Below are 16,501 nucleotides of genomic sequence, written 5' to 3' on the forward strand. Positions count from 1 at the left end.
ATGAATAAAAGTAACTTGCTAATTGAGTTAAAGACATTTTGAGCAGATTTACTATACAGGTAATTATGGGACGATGCTGAACATTAAAAAAAAACATTTAAAAATGAACTTTGACTTTGAATGGATAGGTTTTGCCTGGGCGGCAGATTGTTGTACGTGGCTAGTGCATTTGCTTCACAGTCCAGAGACTGTGGCTCCGAATCTTTGTTCAGGCCCAACTCTGGCCCCCCTCTACATTCAAAAAATGCGAACATTTGAAAAGATTCCATTTGGCTACACTGTATTGTGCTTTACAATATGTGCATTCGCAGGTTTGCCTTTTGTTGAAACACAACTGTATTTCCAGAAGCGAGAGCTCAATTAAAAAGACTACACAAAGAGACAATTCTGACCAAGACTTGAAATTTAGCAAAAGCACGCAAGCCTATACTGTACTTATTTCAAAAAACTGTGAATATCTTTATCAAAACTGAAAGATGTCTTGCCTACTGCGCAGACAATCATGTCCACCTAGACTGATGCTGTTCGTAGTGCACATCCGTGTTTTTGTGTGCGTGTCAAAGCAAGAGATAGAATTTATTGTCATCTTTGGCTGTTTCCATCGAGCAAGTACATCCTCCCAAAAAGGATTGTAAAGAATATTTTTCAAAGATGTGGGTAAGTTGACATTTAGAAAACAAAATACATACAAAGGAAATAAAATGGAATCTCTTTTTTTTCTCCCAACAGGATTAAGTGCACATTGGCCAACCTAAAATATTAAGCAGCCCAAGATGAAGATGAATGTTTCTTGGGTGACATATTATTGTCCAATTTGTCCAACTTGTCATTAGACACATAAGGGGTCGGACAAAACAAGTGCGAAGACAGTCAAACTCACTTCATCAACAATTAGCTACACCTCAAACAAAAGAAGTTTTTTTTTCCCTAAGGTGCATTGGAAAAAAAACATTTGGCGCTTGACTGTTCCAACACTTTTCACAATTTGCCACAGGTGAATATCTTTGAAATAGGTAACGGCTTCAGATCAATTGGCTGATTCCGCATAATTAATTACATTATCCACTGGTGAAAGGACACTTTGATCCTCTCCTCTTTCATCTATAACTGCTTCAGACAACAAAGTGTATGCAGAAAAGTGGTGAAGATACGCATGGTATGAATACACAGCAATGACAATGTCTAACTTCATTTGTCATTACAAACCTACAAAAAGGTAAGCTAATATCACAGGTGAGCTAGCGATACGAACAATGGTTTGCGACCAGTGAAAAACATGTGATTGTGAATGTTTAAGTATCGCCAAGTAACCTAACTAGGGGTGGGAAGGTTTGTGAAAACGGTCCAAACTGTACATTTAGAGCGTGGTGTTACTGTTCGCACAGTGATGCAAAACTCCTGCCAATCCTCTATTTAACAATGGGCTGAAGTGATGTGCATTTTAAAACATAGGCTATGTCCAAATTCACAGGCTAGGTCCTCCAAAGGCCGCATGACGTCACTTCTCGTGACTTGACCGCGTGTAATGTCAAAAATTTCACATTTGGCCTCTCCAAATTCACCACGGTTTATGTTGATGATAATTGCTGTTCGGTAGATACGTTTTGTGGCTCAAAATATTGTGCAAACATTTATTTTATTGAATAGACTGTCTCAATAATTCATCCACGATTCTCATATCTTAAATTGATCACTTCAAAAATAGTATTGCAGGAAATTGAAAAAAAAAAAGTAGCGTTAAACACTTCAGACAGAATGAAAACTGTAGCAACAAAAGAGAAAAACAAAGCAGAGATGGACGCAAAACACTGCAAAGTCCAGACCTAAGGCACAGTAACAAAGTAAACCAACATGAGCAATATTTGCTTGTTTTTATTTAAAGCTGTACATGCTCAAAAGGTTTAGTGATGTGACAATTACAACCTGCAGGGGTTTATGTCACCCATATGGTATCTATGGCCATACAGAAAAGTCAATCGAACAGAAATACTTGAGAGTCGAGACAGGTCAAACTAATGGCATTTCATGGTGTTCCAGCGTTCAGGATGTTGAGAAAAAGTCCAGAATTTCCTTTGAGTGTATGTACTGTACTTACGATTATTATAAGTATTGACTGGTACTGCTCACAGATGCCACAGAATGTGGACTCATCAGGTGACTAAATTTGACACTGACTGGGTTCTTTCGAGGATCAGTATAAAACACACGCACGCACGCACACACGCGCACACGCACACGCACACACACACACACACACACACACACACACACACACACACACACACACACACACACACACACACACACACACGCACACGCACACCCACACGCACACACACACACACACACACACACACACACACACTTGAAAATAGCTCCAGTGAAAAAAGGAAATGCATCTCTGACTAAATGCAAAACAGTTAGCACAAATAGAAGTTTAAGAATCATTTGAACTTTTGATTTATGACGTGATTACAATTAAGTGAGAATACTCACATTTTTGTTATAGTTGTATGTCAATCAAAGCTTGTACATATAATTTTTTTTGGGGGGGTGGAATGTGGCATGTCAGAAATGAGTACTGAGGCTTAACACAATAACTTTCATTTCAAACGCATGGGAGTGGAAAAAATGAGCCCAATGTAAAATTAGTTACATCTGATTACATACAGGTGGTTGCAATGCTTACTGTCTGAATGCACACAGGCTGCATAAGTGCTGTGGGCTGAAATGGTACCAGGTGAGGTTGCAGAGTGCACACACACACACACACACACACACACATACACACACGCACACACGAGAACAAACGCACACGCCTGCTCACTGAAAGTTAGGTACCAGAATGAATGTCAAAGCCGCACCAGAGATGTACCAAGTCACCCAGCATCAAATATCCTGGTCACCCACCTGCACAATAGTGCAATACCAAACTCCTGCAATGTACCATGCTTAAACAAGAACCCATCCCAGGCAACATTACCACAATATAAGACCAAATACTTTGCTGCAAATCCTTTGCTTAAAATAAACGCTTCAAGCGTACGGCCCTTTGACATCACCAAACTTTTTCAGTCTTCTTTTCTTATGATGTGGACACGAGAAACAATACATTTATATACATTCACAGGTGCCAGCATCAAACAATCATATGCACAAGTACTGTACCGTAAATATCAATTTGCTTATTTTACTAAACAATCACACACACAAAAAAGCAAACAGTCTTCTTTTGTGATGTTTTCATAGACTTTTACTCCAACATGATTCTGTTTTCATTTGTTTTGGGAAGTTATACTTTGCAGTCTCCACTTTCGAATGGTTGTATTCTGGAGTCGTATGACCTATCACGGCTGGCTATCCAAGGAGAAAATGGTCATGGTGAGCATAATTGCAGCTTTAAATCCAAACAACTGGCAAATCCAAAATAAATAAATAAATACATTTTGACATCCTTAGGACGGGGAGAAATTTGAAATATAGTGAATCTAAATGAAAACCTGTTAGATTTTTAAGACCGTGCAAAAACCTTTTCTAAAGATTCTATTATTTGTGATGCATCCACATTGTGGGTCATTTATATTGTGATTGTTACATTTTAGAATGAGTACCAAGCAAAGTAGTAGACTGATACAGTGAAACTCCTCTACAACGAAACCTACATGGGCGAAAATACCCCCGAGTGTGAAAATATTTTCATGCATGAAACTTTTCTGCTCCCCGACAACAAAAGTCCCCCTGTTCCATTATACAAAATATTTTTCTCTGCTCTTGCCTCACGATGAGATTCACTACAACTAAAACAAGAAAAATAAGTGATCAAATATATGTGTATACTAAGGGTGTGGAAAATAATCGATATTAATCGATACATCGATGCGCACATGCGCAATGTGAGTGCATCGGCTCATTCACTGGGTACGACGCGATTGACGGGTGAAATCGAGATTCATCACGATGCATTGGTGGGTGTCGGTAAAATCCGATTCAAGCACCGTTTTATTCATGTTAAATGTCACCTATCTGCCCTTTCCTAGGCGCAATGAATGCACCATCATTGTTTTGCGTTTTGTGTTGAATACGGACGGTAGCCGTGCGTCACATACAGTCCAGTACACAACTGGCGAAACACTATGTAAATTCGCGCAAGCAGCAGCAAGGAAACTACTGTATTTAATGCTTCCGCAACATTCAGATCTTATGTTTGGAAATACTACGGCTTCGAAAAGAAAGACGGAAAGATTGATAAAAGCTCCGTAATTTGCAAAGAATGTTGCACTACGAAGCCATACAACGGCAGCACCACAAATATGCAGACCACTTAAAACGATGGCACCATATCACCGACAAGTTTCCCCCCGCCTCCCCGTCCAGTTCCTCGTTGGACACCGGAGAAACTCTTGGCAAACCAGGTCAGGATCAGATCTCTTATTTTGGGGGTCCCCTTGCAGCTCACAGTGACCGCGCAAGGAAAAACTATATATGGATGACTCTTTTGGACATTTCATTTTGACACTCAGTGAGAGTGGTCTGTGTACGCTACAATACACACAGCAGCTTTGAGGCTGTGACTGCCACATTGTTTCAATTGTATTTTTTTTCCTGTCCTATGGAGATGGATATTTCATATAAGACACTCAGTGAGTAGTCTGTTAGTGTTTACACTAAAGTAGCAGCTGTGAGTCTCAGGTGCCAAATTGTTTACATTTTCTTTGCACAAAACCCAATTGTGAAAGGGCTTAAATAAGTTGTTTTACACGTTCTACTGTTTATAAGGAATAAAGTGGTCTACTTTTTGCAATACCATACTGAATTCCATCTTTCTTTCAAACTTTTTTCTTTGCGTATTTGCATCATGTTTAATTGCACAAAATCACGACAAATTGCACTGTATCGTATCGTATCGGATCGCATTGATTTGAACTAAATGTGTATCGCATCGTATCACATCGTGAAGACGGTGAAACGTATCGCATCGTGTCGCCAGAAAATTCCATGTATCGTTTAAGTATCGCATCGCTGGTAGTGCATCGAGATGTGTATCGAATCGTCCTCAGTGCTGAGATTCACATCCCTAGTGTGTACATACAATTGTGTGTATATGTCATTGACTAAATATGTGCTCCAACGCGCTCAACTTTTGTTCCGAATCAGCTTCTTATTACTGGTTACGACGCGACTCTCTTCTCATTCATTCCCGTAGCTTCACTGTGCTTTAAACTGTGTGGACGCTGAGTGTCTACAGCGCGGACGCTGGGCGTCTAGAGAGTTCAGAGCCCGTTGTCCTAATGCATTGAAACGAGACGAGTCATTGGATAAATGCAGGTTTTGTCCCGCCCATTGGACGGTCAGCGTCTCTGGGAGTCTATGGACAGTCGTCGTTTATCAGCTGGCACGGACGCTCAGCTTTTCTGATGACCTGTCTGAGGCTGAATCTCTTTTTGATTGACACGAAATGAGCCAATCCCCGATCTTTTGGTGTAGGCATCCGTGGGAGCATTTTTTCAATTCTCATTCTGTTCTGAGTTGAACTGGAGACATCTTCTAATCATTTTAGTGACACCCTCTTTGTTGAAAACAACTAGCGACAGATTAATCATTTACTTCTTGTGTGTTTTATTGTCGTTGCTTGTCAAGTCAAGTCAACAGTATTTTATAGAGCACTTTCAAACAGCCATCGCTGCATACAAAGTGCTGTACATGGAGCGATTTAACATACACAATAAACAGTAAGACGAAATGGTAATAATAATGTTCGCAGACTGACTTATATCACCACAGTTAAGAAGAAAAGGGAGTAAGAAGAAGGAAAAAGGGGAAGGAAAAGAACAAGAAAAGAAGGAAAGGAAAGTGAAGAAGACAAGTGCCTTACTTCTGGCAGAGCTGATTAAAGAGGATCTTGGGATTAACTGGACCTTTTCCTGGTTCTTTCATGCACTGGAGGAAGAGAAGCATGGCTGCAGTCAGGGGCTCAGGACTGGGCAGCATTGCTACTAACGGGGCCTGCAAAAAAAAGAAAATGCATTATCAGAATTCCAAATTGGTTTTCACTAGGGTGTGTATCAGTCCAATAAAAGTTAATTTGATACACATCTCGATCCATACAATAATACCAGTCAAGGACAGTTTATTCTTCAAGAGGAACGATTCAATTTGGTTCAATTCAGTGAGATTATGATTAAATTCACTATGGTACTGCTCAGTTTCTTGTTATCATTCTATATACATGTAAACAAACACATACATCTCAATATCTGCTACTCGCTACAGCTAGCTGTTGTGTAGTAGAAATATATACAGTTGCTGCCAATAAATAACCCAGTAACTTAACAATTAGTATTTGAAAAATAATTCCAGAAGTCAAGAAGAGGACATTTGAACTTTACCAGATTGCTCTCAACTGGTGGGCAGATCCTTAGTTTATACCCTTTCTCCTTCACTTCCTGGATGAGGTCAATGAGCATATGAGTTTGGGACAGATTCTGCAAGAAATAAATTCCTATCATTTACATTTAAATCACGTCACAACACCCAATACTGGATACCCACTCAACCATTCTTAGATTGTTGCAATTCCATGTGGTCATGGAATATCCTTGTGAAATGTTGCACCGATGTACTGATGGTCATGTTCTCGCGTGTTGCTTTAAAATGAAAGCAGAGTCTTGGTGAGGAGTAGCGAGTGTCCCATAAGAGAGACTTTTCCATTGCTATCAAGAGATTTGTTTGGTCACATCTTGGCAATGAAGACAGTTGCTATGGAAAAGGCACAATGTAGCCGGCATTGTGAATGCAGACACGGCTCATCCTCTAACAATTATATGTTTTCACCAAAAAGATTGCAGTTTTCAAGGAGAGAATACAAAAGAGAAAGAGTGAGCGAGCGAGAGGGAATAGCATTCGCACTCACTCGAATTTCTATCAAAGAGGAAGGTCCTAGGGGTGATTAACAAAATGGCAGAAAAAAGAGGTTCATTGTTAAAGAGGCATGTCAGTTTGCAGTGACCATGACACAACCAGAGAGAGACAAGGGAGGCTGCATGGTTGAATTGCATTGTGATCATGCTCTGCACCAACCGAAAGCCACTCATGTGTGGGCAGGTAAACATGTCCAAGTTTGCACTGCTTTTCTCACTGTTTTGAAAATATATCAGTGACCTCAAAAGCAGGCCTGTTTACGTGCAAAGTCATTGTAAAGAGTTTGTGAGTGTTTACATACTGTGAGAATGTAAAGAGAAACCAGGTCTTTCAAGACAAGACAGGACCAAACAAACATTCATCAAGCGGTGTTTCAATAACAAATTAACCTCACATGATAGTCAAACTAAATTTAATGATAACTTCATCATAATTCTTATGGTAACCACTGGTTTGGCTATGTCTGAAATCACACAAAAATACATATGATGTCTAGATAGGTCATTGTTACTGTCTGTAAAAATTGGACAGATGACTTTAGCGCAGTCCTGTGCAAAGTACGGTTCACCGGCCCAACCGACCCAACCAGTCTCCTTTTCAGTGACCATGAAGATAAAATATGCTGTGGTTTTGTTTTCTTTTTGCCTATACACTCAACAGCAGCTTGGACTACCCAACTTTTTGGAGTCCTTGGAGGGTGCGCTGGAAAGCGCTCCCACTAGTGACGCCCTCATTCTACTGGGGGACTTCAATGTTCACTTGGGCAATTACAGTGAGACCTGGAAGGGCATGATTGGGAGGATTGCCCCCGCACCCTCCCCCACTGATCAGAGCACAACTGATGTTTTGTTATTGGACTTCTGTGCTTGTCACGGATTGTCCATAATAAACACCATGTTAAAACATAAGAGTGGAAGAGTTTTAAGTCTCTTGGGGTCTTGTTCACGAGTGAGGGCAGGAGGGAGCGGGAGAACGACAGGCGGATCGGTGCAGCGTCTGTTGTGGTGCAGACTTTGTCTCGGTCTGTCATGGTGAAGAAGGAGCTGAGCAAAAAGGCTAAGCTCTCAATTTACCGGTCGATCAAGGTTTGTACCCTCAGCCATGGTCACGAGCTATGGGTTGTGACTGAAAGAACAAGATCTGGATACAAGTGGCCAAAATTAGTTTCCGCCGCAGAGTGTCGGTGCTCTCCCTGAGAGATAAGGTGAAAAGGTCAGTCATCCGGGAGGGGCTCAGAGTTGAGCCGCTTCTCCACGTCAAGAGGAGCCAGATGAGGTGGTTCGGGCGTCTGATTAGAATGCTTCCTGGAAGCCTCCCTAGTCAGGTGTGGTGTGCATGTCCCACCGGCAGGAGGCCCCGGGGACGACCCAGGACATGCTGGAAAACACCTGGAAACGCCTCGAGATCCCCGAGAAGAGTTGGAAGAAGTAGCTGGGGAGATGGAAGTCTGGGCTTCACTGCTAAGGCTGTTGCCTCCGCGACCTGACCCTGGATAAGTGGTTGAAAAAGGACGGATGGATGGATGGTAGTAGAGATTTCCATGTTGGCTTGGTCTTGAGCAAGCATCGCAGTTTCTTACGTGGCCCCTTTGCAAAATTAATTGCCCCCTGCTTTCGGCCAAGCTAAATACTGTATTTGATCTTTGTGTTCAGCATGGTCGTCAACTGGTTAGCGCATCGGCCTCACAGTGCAGAGGTGCAGGGTTGGATTCCGGCTGCGGTCTTCTTGTGTGGAGTTTGCGTGTTCCCACGTTTTCTCCGGGTACTCGGGTATCCTCCCACATTCAAAAAACATGCGTGGCAAGCTGACTGAACACTCATAATTTGTCCCGAGGTGTGAGTGTGAGCGCAGATGGTTGTTCGTCTCTCTGTGCCCTGCGATTGGCTGGCAACCGGTTCAGGTTTCCCCCGCCTACTGCCTACATTACATTTGTGAGGATAAGCGGATTAGAAAATTGATGGGTGGGTGGATCTTTGTGTTGCTTTTTTAAATTTGATTCTGCCCTCTCAAAGTACACCATTCTCAACCCTTGCAGTTGAAATGCATACTAAAGTAAATTGTAGACATCAAATTGTGGAGGACATTGATGTTTTTGCAAAAGCAGTTGAGAAATCTACCAACCTGCATAACAGCATTAAAGAAGCAGGTGTTGCCGAGGTTATTGATGCCTTTAACAGGAACGAAGCCATTGTTGATGAGTGAGCTTTTGCCTCTTGAGGGGTCATTACAATCAGAGGGTTCCTCCCTCAATTTCGGTATCTTGATTGATGTTGCTAGATGAGAAGACATACAAGAGTTGATACATGAGAAGACATACACATTGACATGATTCCAGAAAATGGTGCTGTATTGACTAGTTTATCATGTGAATTCCAACCTTCTCACTCTCAATCTTACTCGCAGATAAATAACCCAAATTTTCAACCCACTCGCTGTTTTATTATAGAAGCATCCCAACAGTAATGAACCTGTTCCAGCAGAATGGGCTGGTCAATTTAACCCCCCCAAAGAAATCATTTAAATATGTAACCTACAATTCTGGGTAGGCCTCTCACTATGGAATATTTTTGTAATCTATTATTCTATTGATTAATCACAAAAAAATATTTAGCAACAAAACTAAACTATATCCACCATGTCTACTTTAAAAAAACAAAACAAACAATAATTTGAAAAATAATTTTGCTAAGAGAATAACAGACTGTGCAGGACTCTTCAATGTTTCTCAGAGTATTGCGACTCAATATGGCCTGAAATTGAATGACAAATTTTAAGCGCTGACAAGAAAAAATACTTTTGAGGCCCATTCCATAATTTTTGGAATTTGAAGGTTCAGCTTGGTGAGATGCCAGTCTGTTGCCGCACTCCGTTAAGTAGTGCTAATTACATCTGCCCCTCCTATGCTGGCAACATCTGGAGTTTCCAGCTATTCCATGGAGCCATAAGGGAACTCCCATATGTCAGAACAGACAGTGTGGAAGTAGGGAAGTAGCCAACATATAGTGCCTTCCCAAACTGCATTTGACATTGAAAACATGTGGAAGTGAGAATTGAACAACAGTGAAAAGACAGAGCATCTCTTCCAGAATAAGAATCAGAACCTTCTGACTAGGGAAATTGTCAGTATCGTAACTGATAAAATAACACAATAGATATTTTAAAAAGTAAAACCCAAACTTACACAACCCCCCCCCCAAATAAAATAATAAACACATTATAAGAAGCAGATTATTTATCTATCTATGGTGTGTGTTTGAGAATGAAGGTCACAGAGTCAACAGCCCTAATGCAGCTTGAGTCAAAGAGATGCGACTGGCACTAGCTGAGAGGGAGGAGAGGGACGAGGGAACTAACTGGGCGGAATGGGGATGCCTATGGACACACTCTGCATCTGGGACCGTCACCCAAGGTAAACAATGTTCACGGAGCCATCTGGTTGAGACTGGGTGGGGGAGCTGCGGGTCGGGGGCAGCGGAGGACAGTTGAGGGGTGTAGTGGGTGGAGGGAAGGGTTGCAATGAGTACAAGCATATGGAAAAGCAGATTTTTTCTCTCCCTGCAGCAATCAACGATGGCAAATGTCAGCATGCGCTACGTCCACGCTTGACTGTGCTGCACTAAGCACAACCACCTGGCTCTTCTTGCACAGCCAACGAGTATGGGCAACAGGAGCAGTTCGAGTTGAGCCTTTCCCCAGGGTGGAGAAAAGCAGCACGGTACTCACACTCATCATCCACATGCACGCATGTACATCAACACCTCTTGCACTCCCTTGCTCGTCCTTACACAAGAGATATCCAAATAAACATAGGGATTGTTTACACTTTGAGAAAAATTGGATTAAAAAAGCTAAACAAAAAAACAAAAGGAAAATTAATAAAGCAACACATCAGTGACCTTGGAGTGCTCGAATATAATTACGGGAAAAAATTGACTCAATTCCCAAAGACATACTCAGGCATTTTGTAAAGAGTCTTAACAGAGGAGCAAATGCTTTTTTAGCAGCAATGGGAGAGCAACAACATTTTCTTCCATTTTTACTACCGCCAAGTTCAGTGATGAATAAGGAGTATGTATGGACAGCATATTTCTCAATTACTGCAAACAAATCATCAAACTATGAGCAAATGGAAAAATAATGTTGAGATGTGCTTTGTATGATTCCTCATATGACAATTTAATCGTTTGGCCAGTCAAGTTTATGCTTCTATGTTTGCTTACAGTGCAGCAGAGCAAAGCCAGCTCCTTTCATGCAGAGCAAGCAGTCATGAGGAAGGACGAGCAACACCAAATGTCTTATTAATTCACTAATTTGTTGTGACTACAGGGCATAAAAAGCTTACTTCCTTGCCATATGAGGCCAGACGAGCTCAGTGACGTTTTACTTTCCATACACATGCCAATATATTTGGTTAAATTAATGCTCAGTGATGTGATTTTGCTTACACTTATTGATTCAAAAAGAAGACTTATGATGGAATTTGAGAAGACTATATTTGACTGTAGATTTTTATGGATTGTATGAAAGACTGTATGGCAGTAATCATATCGATCAGGGGTGTCCAAACCTTTTGCCAAGGGGGCCAGATTTTATGTGGTAAAATGTCGGGGGGCCGACCTTGGCTGACATTATTTACATTGAACAACAATATTGTTCAACAAATATTAGTAAGCCAGTCTGTTTCACATTTACATTTTTATTTTAATTTCAACAATCTTAAGAATTTGTTTTGGTTCATTTGAAACAGGTATATCACATGCAACTGCTTATTCACTTGACTTTTTCTTAAACAGAAGTCTCCTGAGTGCAAATTGATTGATTTGAAACATAAGATGTATCACCATGACTTTTCAATAGTCACAAAACCTTTGACTCGAACAACAGGGAAATGAACAAGCAATACACATATCCACAACTGCAAGGATCATTTGAAATATGACATATCAGTCAATATAAACACGGAGTGATGTCTTGTTAACTCGTGAGTGATGCCCTCTAGTGTCTAAATGCTATTACTCATTTAGTGAATGCTATTACTCGTTTAGCCACTAGAGGGAAGCAGTACTCTATGAAACATCACTCACCAGTCTCCGAGACCTCAGTCAATGCAACACGTGTTCCATTGCGCCCAACCTGCGGGCCAGACGGCACTGATTTTATGACAGGGGCCGAGGGCCGGATGAAATTCGACCGCGGGCCGGATTTGGCCCGCGGGCCGGACTTTGGACATGGCTCATATAGATAGACAGACCAAAAAAAAAAAGTGCACACACTGGCCTACTTTCATGTGCAATGGTGGGAATTAAGACAGGATCACCCTTGATTACCCCCATGAACGCACCACCAGGGAACAAGCATTTTGTTGGCCAATGACTCGTCTAGACACATTAAGTAAGGACAAGTCATCCGTCAGACAGTCAATGCTAACAAACCTATCACTCCTTGGCACACTTATCCAAAATAGAAACTTGATGGAGACCGATTGTGGGCTACGTGACCACTGTATCAAATGCGGAAAAGCAGCAATCATTCCAATTAAACAATATAAAATCAAATTAAAAAAAATGTTGAACATTTTTTAACTCAAATAAAAAGTAATAGTTTACAAGTCCTGAAAGTTACAATTGACTAAGGGTGGGGAAAAACACACATTAAACAAAGCAAGTATGACTCTAAGACAGGCGAAGAAAATATTTATAATATATCATTTGGAAGCGAGTGTTTTCAAATCTAAGAACAGATGTTTTCTATAATTAAGACCGATCAAGTATAATTCATAAAATAACATTCACACAGTTGACAGGAGAGTAATTATTCACTCCTATAAATACAAGACGGATTACGGTGGGAAATGTTTTATGTTTCCTGAGAACCCATTCATTTATTTCACAAAGACACCCCAGGTGCATTGTAGGACAGAGTCGAGCTTCCTGAGGTAAACCGTTCTTTTAGTGGAATTCTGGTGCTTGAGCCAAAGACCTTGATGGTGAGAGAGCATAGTTAATCGACTTTTAGTCTTCAATGAGCTGTTGGAACAAATCATTGTGGATTCTGAAAAACATCCATGCTAGGGATCCTTTGTGTTTTGGGGAGCATGGGAGAAGCACAACAACGTCTCTGTCTAAAAAAATCTGGCCTTCAGACTCAAATGCAATTTTACAAGCTCCTCAACCAACAACAACAGTCTATTTTGTAAAATAATAGCTGTCTATTTCTATAGCCATTTGGCCAACGGGTGTGGGACAATTGGGTGGTAGGAAGGGTGACAGGTAATTGATAGAGTCAAAACAGTAGGTAGGCTAATCCACCTCAGTTAAAACATATAGCTGGGTTAGCATAGATCCACGAAAACACCAGTCCACAAAGGTCCTTTAAATTTACATGCTACACATGCCAAGTGCTTGTCCAGCACGTTCTTTCTTTGTAATGATAATTTTGTATAATGAAAATAATCCAAATGAATATAGGACATAATTTTTTAGATGTTTTGTCTAAAGAGTTAAATTTGCCCATTTGCAACTAACACGCAAACAAATAATTTAAAGTGCTTCTTGCCTCCAGTGTCCTGTTTGTTGTTTGTTCTGAAAAATTGGGTGTTCCTTGACGCCTTAGAAGGAACAGCATGCTATATACACATTTTAATAAAATAATGCACAATACATCATGTTAGTCATGTACTTGGCAAATATTTTTTTAAATCTGTATTTTTGGAGCCTGGGAAAAGGTACATTATTTTCAGTTTGTGAATGAAAATTTTAGCCCAGTTTGGAATGTAAAGCAAATGTGTGATATAGTTCACAATTAAATAATGACAATTAATGTTCTCCTCAGCAAAATCTCAATGCAAGTACACCAAAGTGTCTGTGCACTCCAGCTGTGGAGAATGATCCAGTTTCTCTAATTTGACCAGGACTGTGACTCCTACCAGTGCTGCACAGAGGCCCAGAGGTGGCAAGACAGAAAACAGAACAAGGGACAAGCGACAGAGTGAGAAAGACAATGGATAATAGAGAGGAGGCCGAACCCCTCACAGCTGCTCACATTCTTCAGGGAACCCAGCCGGGAAGCATCACTCAAGCGCCTAAATCTGCTAACGTGTGCACTCATGCGACAAGTACAGAGAGAGTGGTAGACAGTTTTAGCATCAATCCTGCAACTCTTCAGCTGTGGTTGAGCGACTAACTCAAGACTAGCCCCATTGTGCATGGCTGGTTAGTGTATGGACACTGGTAAATGGCCACTGTAGTATTTGCCTGACCATAGGACAGAAACTGCAAATACAAATCTTAGGGTCGACACACACTTCGAGATGCTTCAAACTCGACTTGGGGTGGACCATCGAAAAAAAATTAGTGAGCCACTCATGCCAATGACTGATTCCACTGGCCGTGAAAAAGTATTTGCCGCCCAATTGATTTCTGTTGAGCTTTTTTATGTTTTTTTTGCATATTTATCACACACAAAGGTTTCAAATCATCAAGCCAATTTTAGTATCACTCAGAGACAACCCAAGGAAATACAACAACAACAACAAAAATTCCAAACCACCCAGCCCCTCTGTGAAAAAGTAATTGCCCCCTTTTTGCGAGAATTGGTAATGAGTCTTTCACATCGCTCTGAAGGAATTTTATTTTTATATATATAAATATGCACACGTGCATGTGTGTACGTGTATACACACACACACAGTATATATACTGTGTACATATACTGTGTACACACACATACTGTATACTGTATATATATATATACATACACACACACACACACATATATACACATATATTAGGGTGCCCCAGTGGGCCAGTGGTTAGCGCTTTGACCTCACAGTGCAGAGTTAGTGGGTTCGATCCCAGCTCTGGCCTCCCTGTGTGGAGTTTGCTGTTTGCTTGTTCACCCCAGTCCTGTGTGGGTTTCCTCCTACATTCCAAAAACATGCATGGCAGGATGGTTCTTCGTCTCGATGTGCCCCGCGATTGCCTGGCAACCGGTTCAGGGTGTCCCTCGCCTATTGCCCAAAGACAACTGGGATAGGCTCCAGCACCCCCCCACCCCGCGACCCTTGTGAGGATAAACCTGGATTGGAAAATGGATGGATGGATATATCCTAATTAACTCAAATGAACTAAAAAATTAATCGTGATTACTCACACATTTTTTATTTATTCTGAATTTCCTTTTACATTTTTTGTCCTATTTTTTCCCCCATTTTAATGGTCTCATCAACATGGAATCATGAGTCAGTTTTCTATGTGCCAAATGCAAATATTTACTGAAATAACCATTTCGATTTTCAATTTTATATGAACATTTTTCACTTGGTGCAGTTATTCACACATAATCTCTCACACAATACTACTGTCCATAAATAACGGTGAAAAAAATATTTTGTCACACAACAGCTGCTTTAACAGCTTTTTTTATTAAATTAAAACAGAGCAATATAACATTATAAAGTGCACATCTAAGGTACACTAGTACTCAGCCTATAGTGGATTTAAACCATGGTTGCATACTTCATTTTTCTCAAGTTTGCTTTCAACACAGCAGTCTGTTTCTGTATGTTTGTTGAAGAATAACGAGACACCGGACACCAGTGTTCATTATGTGCCGCTGTATTCGAAACTGCCGGCCTTACAAACAAGCACACCACTTCCCCCGTGCTGCAGGGGCAAACCATTCTGAAAGGGGCGCGGGGGGGTTCACTCCCCCTAACACAGTCAGGCTATGTTGATTGTGTTGGTCCTTCTTGCGCGGAAGTCTTTCTATGGTTTTTTGTAGACCTCATTTCGAATGACTACACTTGGTTCGATGACAACACTGGAGACATTTTACTTTCGCTAGGTCGCTAACACTGTAGCGCACTGTCACTGTCAGACGAACACAGAGAAGCTCCACCCGCTCTATTTATTTGGACACAGAACACTGTAACCTTCCACACAAAATAGTTCCAAACAAGTAACAATCGCGTCAGTGGCATACATCGTATACCTGTATGATACAGAGAGAGAGAAGAACAGATAACTTTGGTCTTGTCAGTGGAGCAATATGGTAACTTTTTAAAAGTAAACTTTCCATTCATAAACTCTTTCAGTATCCATTTTCGGTGTCTCGCGCTCCCGTGGCTGGCAAAACAGACATGGGCGTGGACTTCTGCAGCGCACTTGTTGTTTTGTTTCTGGTGTATTTATAGAGCAACGTAACATCCTCTTGTGACGTGTGGTGCCGCGTTAATCTCGCGAGAAAAAATGTAATCCCGTTAAAATTCATTTAAATTAATGGCAATAAAGACGCGCTAAACTGACAGCGCTAATATATATACAAGTGCCCTCCATAATTATTGGCACCCCTGGTTGAGATGTGTTTTTTAGCTTCCAATTATTTTATTTTTTTTCTAAATAATATGGGACCTTAATGGAAAAAAAGAGAAAAATCCAACCTTCAATACAAGTGCATTTATTCAGTGGGGAAAAAATCCCACATAAAGAAATAATTATTTGACATCAAATCACCTGTTCCACAATTATTGGCACCCTTAACAATTCCCAGGAAATAAACATAATTGAAGCATTTCTGTCATTTC

At 40.9% G+C, this 16,501-nt stretch overlaps 1 protein-coding gene across 3 annotated transcripts in view; it reads right to left on the minus strand.

Annotated features, from left to right (window-relative positions):
• The window catches only part of usp45 (ubiquitin specific peptidase 45), a 37,224-nt gene that overhangs the window by 9,726 nt on the left and 10,997 nt on the right, over positions 1–16,501 (minus strand). For all 3 annotated transcript variants that reach the window (XR_007962306.1, XM_052064691.1, XM_052064690.1), the window contains exons 6-8: positions 9,040–9,191; positions 6,387–6,482; positions 5,873–6,003 (exon numbers count right to left, since the gene is read on the minus strand). Coding sequence is in view for 2 of the 3 variants with exons in the window: in XM_052064691.1 (XP_051920651.1) it covers positions 5,873–6,003; positions 6,387–6,482; positions 9,040–9,191 (379 nt within the window). In the remaining variant the exon portion in view is untranslated. The remainder of the gene's footprint in view (positions 1–5,872; positions 6,004–6,386; positions 6,483–9,039; positions 9,192–16,501) is intronic.

The sequence above is a fragment of the Hippocampus zosterae genome, chromosome 5 (genome assembly GCF_025434085.1).
Source record: "Hippocampus zosterae strain Florida chromosome 5, ASM2543408v3, whole genome shotgun sequence".
NCBI classification, from domain to species: Eukaryota; Metazoa; Chordata; class Actinopteri; order Syngnathiformes; family Syngnathidae; genus Hippocampus; species Hippocampus zosterae.